The sequence below is a fragment of the Hemitrygon akajei genome, unplaced genomic scaffold (genome assembly GCF_048418815.1).
Source record: "Hemitrygon akajei unplaced genomic scaffold, sHemAka1.3 Scf000047, whole genome shotgun sequence".
In the NCBI taxonomy this organism is placed as follows: Eukaryota; Metazoa; Chordata; class Chondrichthyes; order Myliobatiformes; family Dasyatidae; genus Hemitrygon; species Hemitrygon akajei.
The window spans coordinates 477393-489448 of record NW_027331933.1 but is presented as its reverse complement, the minus strand read 5'-3'; the positions used below and the strand labels follow the sequence as shown (position 1 = coordinate 489448).

Here is a 12056-nt window from a genome sequence, read left to right as displayed (position 1 = left end):
TGCCTGGATTAGAGGCCATGAGCTGTAACGAGAGGCTGGACAAACTTGTGTTGTTTTCTCCAGAGCGGTGCAGGCTGGGGTGAGACTGGATGGATGTTTTTCAGATTACGAGAGGAGTAGACCGAGTGGACAGACAATATATTTTTCCTGGGGGTTGAAATGTCTAATACATTTAAGGTGAATGGAGATGTGAGCGGCAAGTTTGCTTCTTTCCACAGAGTGGTGGGTAACTGGACATCTGTCTGGGGGTCACGTGATCCAGTTAACACACACCCCTCCCCCCCATTAAACCGCAGGAGGGCAACATCGCGCAACCTTTTCTGAGGCCCCGCCCTCTTGATGACGTGGCACACACTTCGCGCATTCTCACTGTCTCCGGGTATGTGGTGTTTTCCCTAACGCTCAGTGCTGAAGTCTGCGGGATCGAGAAAGGCTTCGCGTCTCCTATATTGGGGAGCCGGGGATCCCGATTACTGTCTCCAGGCTGAAGATATCACTTTTCTATTTGTGAGTATTGAGACCGATCTCGAGCGGGGAGATCCGATGTTGGCCGTGAGCCCCGAACTGTGGGCCAGTTACTCATTTATTTTCCAGTTATATGGACTCGGCATAAATGTGTCGACTTCACTTAATCTGCATTGAACGATTCAAACCAGGAGCCCAGGCTGTCTGTTTCCGCAGGGTTGAAATGGGAGACCCACGAACAGGTCACGTAAGGCTGTGTGCCGGAGATCTCCCCCGCCCTCCGCTTTGTGACGCAAGATCACGTGGCGTGTTGATAACAAGGTTGACATGAATAATATCAGGAACGATCGGCTTTATGTATGAGGAGCATTTGATGGCTCCGGACCTGTGCTCGATGGAGTTCAGAGGGACGGTGGGGGGATGTGGGGCGGATGTATGGTTAGGTAAGCCTACCGAATGCTGAAAAGCCTGGATACAGTGGACATGGAGAGGTGTTTATATTAAACGGAGAGTCTGTGATCTAACAGCACTGTTTCAGAATACAAATGCTTCCTGTTAAAATTCAGTTGAGAAAAATCTTTTGGCCAAAAGTGTCTGAAGTGTGGAATTTGTTGCCGCGGAGTTTGGTTAAGGCTGCCGTTTGGATATATTTATGACGGAGATTAATACATTCAAGATTGCTAAGTAGCTACAGGGTTACAGGAGGAAGGCAGGAATATGGTGTCGGAATAAAAATCAACCATGGTTGAATGGTGGAGCAGATCAGATGGATTGAATCATCTGATTCTGTTGCTTATGTCTTACCATGACTGAATGATGGCTCCTTCTTATCCCATATCGTTTTGTGACGTGTGTGGGACAATAAACGATTGTCCATTGAGATCATTACTGTATATTCGCCTTCAATATTTAAATTTCAGTGAGTTTTGTTCTTAATAACATTAAGCAGAAATGTTTGGTTCTCTTTTTTGTTGTTAATTTGCGTCATTATCTTTCAATTTAAAGTTAGACCTGCAGTGAGAGATTTATTGGAAGAAAAACCCCAACTGGAAGCAAACCACGAGTGAAGACGAGGGAACAGCAACAAGTGAACCAACCCGTGGATTGTGAGCATCAACTGGAGAGAACCCAACTGGCTTGGAGATTCCAGTGATTCAGTCAGGAGAAAGTTTGGTGAGTCTCATTTACTGTTCTTTAGACATTACATACCTGTACAAAGGAAGGTAGGAAATAGCTGGGGTGAGACTGAACATGCCCAGAAGAACCAGTTATGCCTCTGTCAGACCCAGTTGCAATCACTCCAGGTCTGGTAATGTGCATCCAGCAGCCCAGCCCTTTGAAACCACTCCCATTATGTGGAAGTCGAATCCGGATAAAGTCACTGAGAGACTGTATAAGTACAAACTCTTTATTCCAAGCATCGGGCTTACTCAGTTAGTCGCTCAAACAGGCACAGTCGATGACTGTTCCCGTCCAATCCACTAACTGACTAACAATTCCCCTTACACCACAGATATATCCGTCCAGATACTCCCCACACAAGACAGGCTGGAGCCAAAGATATTTACTACATGACAGGCTGGAGCCCCTAAAGACAGATTACAAAACAGTCATAATGGCTTACACACACAGAACAGACCGAAGCTATCCTATCTCTAGATGTGAATGCGCAAGGAGATAAGCATCTTGAAACCCTAGCTAGCTACCCGCAAGAAGAAATATGGCTCAGCATGGCTTAGAACATCTGTTGATTATCAGCAGTTTCTTTCAGAAAAACAGGCTGCTATTTTTTAACAAAGTGTTAACCCTTTTACACATTTTATCATTCCCTCCTTTTGATCATTACATGATCAACAAAGCAGTAATTTTTTGCAGGGAAAGCAAACGAGTACTACATTGACTTAACAGTGGGGAAAAAAACAGCGTACAACAGTATTTATAACAATGATATGGACAATTATTAGGCCGTAATGCAATATACTGCTCCATGTATTACTGAACTGACCTACAAAGACCACCATTTTAACCCTTCAGTGAACCGGTGTAAATCCTGCCTTACTTTCTAGATGCTGTCAGTCTCCTAGGCAGTGTGCTTGGAGAGGGATGTAATGTTAGTAGATTCATCAGGGATATAGGTGCAGTATTCTGTGTCAGTAATAGCACAGGTTCCCCCTTTCTCAGCTAGGATAACATCTAAAGCCATACAATTCTGCATGACTGTTTGCCAGATTGCAATCATTTCAGTAGATATTTCTGTTACTTGGGCCTGTGTTTCTGTCAGGGCCCCTGCAGTGTTGTGGCCAGCTCCTCAAGTGCTGTAGGTAAATTGATTATCTCTCGTGAATTCCTGGCTACTCCATAGGAGAGAAAAGCGATTATCCAAAAGCACTCAATCTGTTATTCCTCTCCTCTGCTGGGCACCTTCCAAGTAAGACCAGGATGCATGTTTCCCAGTGTAGGAAGTTCCATTTGATGGGAACTTGAGATACCATCCCTCAAAACACTGACAGTCACAGTCATCTCTGACTGGACCACAGTTCCTCACTCTCTTCCCCGGATGTTATTTGAAAAAGCCCAGGCTGAGAGTTCCTCACTCTGATTGAGCAGGATTACTGACATTTGAATCATAGTTTTACCATGCTGTGGAATTGCAGCACAAACCCAGCAGGCCCCTAGTTCTGCCTGTTTGGCATAGGTGTGACAGAGAGACAGAAAGGTGTTAACATGGGGGCCCACGGATGTTGTTTGAGCAATAAGACAAAACACAAAGACCACTATCAACGAATACATTTTCCTTAAGTCCAAGAGAGCCTTCTACTCAGTTCCTTCTGTAACACATTTTCAGTCTGTTCAATGTAGCCATCGAGATTGCCCCTTCGGTTTCACAGCTGTGAGAGTGGTCAGTAACACCTGATATGGTCCTCTCCACTGAGGTCAGAGTTTCCCTCAATCCCAGTTCTGGATTAGGACAAAATTCCCATGTTTTGTGGTGGGATAGTCACTCCTCTCTGCGGGGTAGTTCTCTTCCTTGTAAGCCTGTTGTACCTGTGAATGTAATGCTTGGAAAATTTTGGTTAGTTGGCATACATATTTCCCAATCTCTTCCCTTCGGGTATGCATATCCAATTTTGCTGGTAGACTTTCTGGGAGCAATGGTACACAAGGTCTTAGTCCCCAGGGTGTCTTCATGGGCCATCCAGAAATGATTTCAGCTGGTGACAACCCTGTTTTCCCCTGTGGGGTAACCCTCATGTGGAATCAGGCCAATGGTCGGACCTTCAACCAAGTGAGTCCAGTCTCCGCTGTTAGTCTGGCCAGTTTACTCTTCAGAATGCCATTGACTCTTTCCACTATGCCAGTGGCCCATGGGTAGTGTACACAATGGAATTGTTGCTTGATAGCTAGTTTGTTACGTACCCCTTCGTTTACTTTCACCACAAAGTGTGGGCCATTGTGAGAGCTCAGCTTCTCTGGCAGGCCGTGCTTGGGAATTATTTCCCATAATAATAACTTCACAACAGACATAGCAGTATTATTTGTAGTTGCAATAGCTTCAATCCATCCACTAAACACATCGATAATAACTAAGCAGTATCTATAGCAATGTACTCTAGGCAATTCAATAAAATCAACTTGTAGACACAAAAAGGGTCCACCTGGCAAGGAGTCTTACCCGGTGTGCAGGGTACAGGTTACCAACTATTCCCTCCTTTCCCAGGTGTGTTAAATCATGTATATGATTGACCAATATTGGTAAAAACTGTGTAGGAACACAAACCTGTCCCGCTGGGTGATCCAAAAAGCTAGGTTGGGTTCTTTCTGGCACCCCATCTGGGACCACAATTTGCGCTCCTCCTCAGAGACGTCCCCCTGAAAAGTACGTACCTCCCTCATGTCTGGCAAACCTGTTCTGCATAAGTCACGGAGGGTTGCTTGACGGGAACCCGAGGGGACTACAACTACCGAGGATTGTGCCGCACTTTTCGCTGTCTCATCCACTAAAGCATTGTATTTAGTGACTCAGTCGACATGTGGGTGTGGGCTGCTCATTTAATAATAGCCAAAACTCGATGAGGCTGTAGAGCACTGTGTAGGTTGTTTACAAAGGTGGCAGTACTAATGGGGTGGCCAGAAGAAGTCAGGAATCCCCATGTTCCCAGAGAGCCCCGTAGTCATGTACAATTCCAAATGCATAACGGGAGTCTGTGTAAATGTTCCCACTTTAGTCTGTTGCTGGGATACAGGCACGAGTCGGAGCAAACAGCTCAGCCTTCTGGGTGGAGACAGCTGCTTCAAAAGAGGCCTGTTCAATTACTTCACTGTCCGTCACTATCGCATAGTCAGGATATCGTTTTCCTGATGGATCCACAAAAGAGCTTCCATCCTCAAGAAACATTACCTCGGGCTAGAGGGGGTATTGTGGAATGGATGGGAGAGTCTGTCCTCCTTTCATGGTGATCTGGATGGGGGGCAGTTGGTGCAGTCAACTTCATTGCCTGAAATTGAGCAGAGATTGTGTGCAATGTCTTGGGTTCAATCAATATTAAAAGAGAGTCTTACCAGATGTCCTGTCTTCACCTCAAAGTCCTTCCAGTATCGGAGTTGGCCCACGGCCAAGTCTTGCCAGTCTCCCTCGGTGCTGGAGGCTTGTTTCCTCAGGGTGTAGGCAATGAACTCTAGGCTCTTTGACTTGAACCCAGGGCAAACCCTAACGATGGTATGGGGAGCCGCCAGTCCTGTCTGTCACCAAAGGAAATCCGGAACTTCGGACCATAATGCACTGCCCTCTTTTCCTTAATCCTGTCCAATCACCATGACTGGGAACTTCTCTCGCTCGAGGCGTGCATAATATTGGCTTTCCTCAATGAGCACCCCGTAGGGTCATAGCACAGAGTCACATGAGGGTCGGCCACTGGCGGAAGCGGTTCAAACGTGGTGGAGTCCAGATTAAGTGCCCACCACTGGGGGTTCAGAAACTGGGGAAGCTGTCGGTTGTTCACTAGTCCCAGGGTGACACCCTTATCTATGTCTCCACTCCTCCTGTCCTCCACAATCAGCTCCTTTGTTTTTGTGATAATGAGGGAGAGGTTGTTTTCTTGATACCAGTCAGATATTGTTCAGACCTCAGACAGAGTCAGCAATCAAATGGTTGAGCATGGTGCGATGAATGTGCTGAGCTGTGTATATCACAATGCAAGAAGCATCGTAGGAAATCCAGATGAGCTCAGGACAGGGAATTATGATATTGTAGACATTATTGGGACGTGGTTGCACCCAATAGTCTGAGGGAGTTAGAGGAACAAATTTGTAGATAGATTGCAGACCATGCCAAGGAACAAAAGTTATTCAGTAAGTAATTTTAACTTTCCATATATTGACTGGGACTCCCATACTGTAAAAGGACTAGATGGGGTAGAGTTTGTCAAATGTGCCCTTAATTGGTACGTAAAATTCCCAATGTAGAAGTGTGCAATAAGCTGTTAGGCAATGATCAGGGCTGGTGACAGAAATTAGTGATCATAATGCCATGAAATTCAAAATAAAGATGAAAAAGAGAGGTCTGGACCATGGGTTGAGATTCTATATTGGAGAGAGGTCAATTTTGATGGTATCAGAAAGGATCTGACAAGTGTGGATTGGAACAGGCTGTTTTCTGACAACGGAGTACTTTGTAAGTGGGAGGCCTTTAGAAGTGAGATTTTGAGGGTATAGTGTTTGTATGTGCCTAACAATGTAAAAGTTGAAACGTAACTGGTGCAGGGAACCTTGGCTTTCTGGAGATATTGAATCCCCGGATATTTTCTTCCTTTAAAAGCCTCAGACTTTTGGGTGCTACCAAGACTCATTAATCATCATCCATGCCCTGAGCTCATCTGAACATTTTCTTTCATCGTCTTCTGTTGGTTTCTAGCTTCCCAATAGCTTTTGCTGTTTTGTTTGCCCTCTCTTTGGCTTTTATGTTGGCTTAAGCTTCTCAATTCAACCATGGTTGTGTCCTCCTGCCTTTCCAATGCTTTCACTTCTTTGGGATGTGTCAATCACTCAGCTCCCGAATTGCTCCCAGAAACTCCAGCCATTGCTGCTCCGTTGTCACTCCAACTTTTCCCTTCCAAACAAGTTTGTCCAGCTTCTCTGTCATAGAATCATGGAGATGTTCAATATGGAAACAGGCCATTTGGCCCATCTAGTCAATGCCAAAAAAACATTTAAGCTGTCTATTGCAACTACCTGCACCGAGACCATCGCCCACCATACACCTCCCATCCAGGCTTCCATCAAAACCTCTTTGAAATGGTGAAACAGAGCTCATATTCACCACTTGTGCTGACATGTCATTCCACACTCTCACGACCATTTCAGTAAAGAGCTTTTCCAAATGTTCCCATTAAATGTTCACCTTCCCCACTTACCCATGACCTCTGGTTGTCGTCCCACCCAACCTCAGTGGAAAAAGCTGCTTGCATTTACCCTATCTGTACCCTCATAATCTTGTATACTTCTAACAATTTCCCAAAGCTATGTATAATTTCCTTGTTTATGTTTAGAGCCTTTTTTAGGTGTATAGGATGATGAGGGGCATTGATCATGTGGATATCCAGAGGTTTATTCCCAGGGCTGAAATGGCTAACACGAGGGGGCATAGTTTTATGGTGCTTGGAAATAGATACCGAGGGGATGTCAGGGGTAAGAATTTTACCCAGAGAGTGGTGGGTGCATGGAATGCACTGCAGGCTATTTGTGTGAGAGTAGTTCAGTTACTGTGGGGCCAGGAGCCCGTGCTGCTCAGTGGGAAGAGGGACCAATACCAATGGCGAGAATCAAACTGAGCCAGGTCACAGATTGGAGATGGCAGAGATGCCCCATTCTTATAGAGACAGGAAGAGCATCAGAGAGTTTGATGGTCATTCCAGATACCAGCACTGTACCCAGTTAGATGATTTCTCTCTCCAACTTGGGTTGAACTTCACTGTAACAGTGTGTTGCCAGATCACACCTTGACAACTCAAGTGATCTCATATGAAAAGTTGCCCTACACACATTGATGGATTTTGTAAATCTTCTTACAGGCTAAAAACAAGGAATTTATCTACAGGAATCTCGAGCACAACACGCCAATTTTGCTGTCTCTGTCCAGATATTTAATAACTGGAGCAAGGGATTCACTCGATCATCCTTCCTGCTCAGACGGTGAGGAGGGATTCATTTGGTCATCTGACCGACTGGCACAGTGGTCATTTTACACAGGGGAGAGGCCGTTCATCTGCTCAGACTGTGGGAATGGATTCAGTGGGTCTTCTCAACTGAATGTACATCAGCAAGTTCACACTGGACAAGGCCATTCACCTGTTCTGTGGGTGAGAAGAGATTCAGTCATCTTCCCACCTGTGGACACACCAGTCAGTTCACACTGGGCAGAGACTGGTCATCTGCTGAAGTTGTGGGGCAGGATTCACTCGGTCTTCTGACCTGATGGCTCACCAGCAAGTTCACACTGGGGAGAGGCCGTTCACCTGTTTGGAATGTGGGAAGGGATTCACCTACTCATCCCAACTGAAGATACATCAGCGAGTTCACACTGGGGAGAGGCCATTCACCTGCTCAGACTGTGGGAAGGGATTCACACAATTAGCTGGCCTACAAGCACACCAGTCTGTTCACACTGGGGAGAGGCCGTTCACCTGCTCAGACTGTGGGAAGGGATTCACTTCGTCATCTCAACTGAAGGTACATCAGCGAGTTCACACTGGGGAGAGGCCGTTCAACTGCTCAGACTGTGGGAAGGGATTCACACAGTTAGCTAACCTACAAGCACACCAGTCAGTTCACACTGGGGAGAGGCCGTTCACCTGCTCAGACTGTGGGAAGGGATTCACTTCGTCATCTCAACTGAAGGTACATCAGCGAGTTCACACTGGGGAGAGGCCGTTCAACTGCTCAGACTGTGGGAAGGGATTCACACAGTTAGCTAACCTACAAGCACACCAGTCAGTTCACACTGGGGAGAGGCCGTTCACTTGCTCAGACTGTGGGAAGGGATTCACTTCATCATCTAAACTGAAGGTACATCAGCGAGTTCACACTGGGGAGAGGCCATTCACCTGCTCAGACTGTGGGAAAGGATTCACACAATTAGCTAACCTACAAGCACACCAGTCAGTTCACACTGGAGAGTGGCCGTTCACCTGCTTAGAATGTGGGAAGGGGTTCATTCGGTCATCTCAACTGAAGGTACACCAGTCAGTTCACTCTGGAGAGAGGCCATTCACCTGCTCAAACTGTGGGAAGGGATTCACTTTGTCATCTCAACTGAAGGTACATCAGCGAGTTCACACTGGAGAGAAGCCATTCACCTGCTCAGACTGTGGGAAGGGATTCACACAGTTATCTGGCCTGCAAGCACACCAGTCAGTTCACACTGGGGAGAGGCCGTTCAACTGCTCAGACTGTGGTAAGGGATTCACACAGTTATCTAGCCTGCAAGCACACCAGTCAGTTCACACTGGTGAGAGGCCATTCACCTGCTCAGACTGTGGGAAGGGATTCACTCTGTCATCTTCCCTACTGACACACCAGTCAGTTCACACTGGAGAGTGGCCATTCACCTGCTCAGACTGTGGGAAGGGATTCACTCGGTCATCTCAACTGAAGGTACATCAGCGAGTTCACACTCGGGAGAGGCCTTTCACTTGCTCGGACTGTGGGAAGGGATTCACTTCGTCATCTCAACTGAAGGTCCATCAGCGAGTTCACACTGGGGAGAGGCCATTCACCTGCTCAGACTGTGGGAAGGGATTCACACAGTTAGCTACCCTACAAGCACACCATTTAGTTCACACTGGGGAGAGGCCGTTCAACTGCTCAGACTGTGGGAAGGGATTCACTCGGTCATCTCAACTGAAGGTACATCAGCGAGTTCACACTGGGGAGAGGCCGTTCACCTGCTCATACTGTGGGAAGGGATTCACACAGTTAGCTGGCCTACAAGCACACCAGTCAGTTCACACTGGGGAGAGGCCGTTCACCTGCACATTCTGTGGGAAGGGATTCACTCAATCATCTCAATTGAAGGTACATGAGCGAATTCACACAGGGGAGAGGCCATTCACCTGCTCAGACTGTGGGAAGGGATTCACGCGGTCATCTCGCCTACTGACACACCAGTCAGTTCACACTGGGGAGAGGCCGTTCTCCTCCTGTTAATGTGGGAATGTATTCACTCAGTCATCTAACCTTATGTAACTCTCACTCCGGCTAGCAGCTTAATATAGGGGGTGATAGCCCCCTGGCTCGGCCAAATGTGGGTGGATGCTGTGCCGTGTCCCCTGTTACAAATCAATACCCCAAAATAACAAACAGTACACAATATGTGATTGATAATTCTTACTTTGACTATAGGGTTAGTGAAGTAAATAAAAACAGGGCCCAGTCTCCCCATTTGTGGCTTCTCATCTCTCCCCAGAAAAAGCCCATGAAATTCTCTCATCCAGACTCACAGGAAAGAACATTTCTGTCATTGGATAGCCCAGCACTCCAAAACCCTGTTATCTCTAGTTGTAACCTCGACATTGCTGCTACAGAGAAACCACTACCTCAGCAGTGAAACATTACAGAGAGGCCATTACATTAGCAGTGAAACCTTACAGAGTGTTACACTTACGACACACTACCGGGTTCACACTGGGGAGAAAGTTTCAATAAGCTGCATGCTGGATATTTGTCCATCACCGTTGCTGAATGCAATTTCGAGAGTGATTGTCGGTGCTGAACTCTGCAGTTATTGCTGCTGCTCACCAGGCATGGGAGGAGTTTCTTCTGCTGCATATTCACCTTTAATGAGACTAGATCTGTGACAAATGAATCAGCTCCCGTACTTAGTGAATTTATAACACACCTAGTATACAGTAGAGAGTCAACTCAGGCCGGCTGAACCCTGCCAGTGATTCTGTTACACAACAGATCTTTCAAATCCTCCCCTGTTGTTCACCTCTCACTCTCCCTGGGATGAGGTCCAAATAGTCACCACTGTGTGGGCAAAGAGGTTTCCCTTGAATTTTCTGCAGACTGAAGAAGTGGAGCTGACTGCACATCTGTCTGAGATGTTTTTTGCCCCTCTAGTCTCTGGGCTGAGGAAGAATGACATTGGGAGTTAACCTCCTTAATCACGACTCATGTCCACATTATGGGTCACTTTCCCCACTTCTAAAGTGTTGTTAGCGAACACCACTGTCCTCTAAAGACTGAAAGCAGAGTGGGAAACCATCAATTGGATTTTTAACGAAGCTGGGTCAGAAACCAGAGGCAGGTCTGCACAGAGCAGAGTTTGGGGCTCTAAACGATGGTCGAGGTAAGAACGTATGATGAGGAGAAGGGATTCAGCAGCGGGGCATGGCAACGAATGACATTTGGAAGCAGATTAACAGAGAAAATAATTAGGTTATCTGACTGACGACACAAACACTACCTGTGGTGAGGTGCTCCACTGGTTGAGGAACACGTGTGTTGGGAATGGTTTTATCTATTGGGGGAGTTGTTCCTGCTTGTTTATCCTGTAATATAACCAGATGGATTGACCTATCTGAAATAATGTATTGATGATCATATAATTTGTAAGATTTTGACTCCAAAACTGGATCAGGCTTGAATTTATGGTGCCTTCATAAGGTGATGGAGGGCATTCGTGAGTTTGTGTTTTAAAGCAAGATTTTGGTGAATGATATTTGCCACTTGATTGTACCTGCGTAAGTAATCAGATTGAGTTAAACTGCTGCAGGATCCTGGAAAGTGTTGGATTGTGTCTGGTTTCACTTGGCCTTTTCTGCACTTACTGCCTTGTTTGTTTATATTTCAAGTATTCTGCATTTTTTTTTCTTTTGTTAACTACTTTGTCCTGTATTTGGACGCTAATTGGCAGACGAAATAATTTGGTTATCTGACTGACGAACAATGCCTGTGGTGGAGGCACATGTGTGTGTTGAGAATGGTTATACCTATTGAGGGAGTTATTCCTGCTTGTTTATCCTGTAATATTATATCCAAATGGTTATTTGAGATGATCCTATCTGAAATAATGTATTGATTATCATATAAATTGGTGGATTATGTCCTTAACTGAATCAGGCTTGAATTTAGGGTGCCTTAATGAAGTTACCGTGGTCATTCATCCATTTGTATTTTAAAGCAAGATTTTGGTGAATGATATTTGCCACTTGATTGTACCTGCATAAGTAATCAGATTGAGTTAAACTGCTGCAGGATCCTGGAATGTGTTGGACTGTGTCTGGTTTCTCTTGGCCTTTTCTGCACTTACTGCCTTGTTTGTTTGTATTTCATGAAGTTTTGATTTGTTTTACTTTTGTTACCCACCTCGTCCTGTATTTCCGCAAGGAACGCCTCAGTTTTTGGGAAGAGGTCTCCAACACTCAGTTAGGTGCTCGATGCTTCCTTGTCACCATCTTATCTGCTCAGATCATTGGGATGTCTCCCATGGAGGGTCATACTCATTTCACTGGTTAATGTTTTCTTCCAGAGTGATGATTTATTTTTCTGAGCCAGCTTCTCATTTAAGTTTTCTGGTCTGTATTTCTTATCAT

At 45.8% G+C, this 12056-nt stretch overlaps 1 protein-coding gene across 1 annotated transcript; it reads left to right on the top strand.

Annotated features, from left to right (window-relative positions):
- The first annotated feature begins 7608 nt into the window (after nucleotides 1–7608).
- LOC140720782 (uncharacterized) lies at nucleotides 7609–11730 on the top strand. Its single transcript, XM_073035625.1, has one exon. The coding sequence runs from the start codon at nucleotides 7936–7938 to the stop codon at nucleotides 9664–9666; it is 1731 nt and encodes a 576-aa protein (XP_072891726.1). The 5' UTR covers nucleotides 7609–7935; the 3' UTR covers nucleotides 9667–11730.
- The last annotated feature ends 326 nt before the right edge of the window (nucleotides 11731–12056 follow it).

What these genes read in the sequence shown, in the direction of transcription:
- LOC140720782 (XM_073035625.1), top strand. Translation starts at nt 7,936, where the DNA reads ATGGCTCACCAGCAAGTTCACACTGGGGAGAGGCCGTTCACCTGTTTG.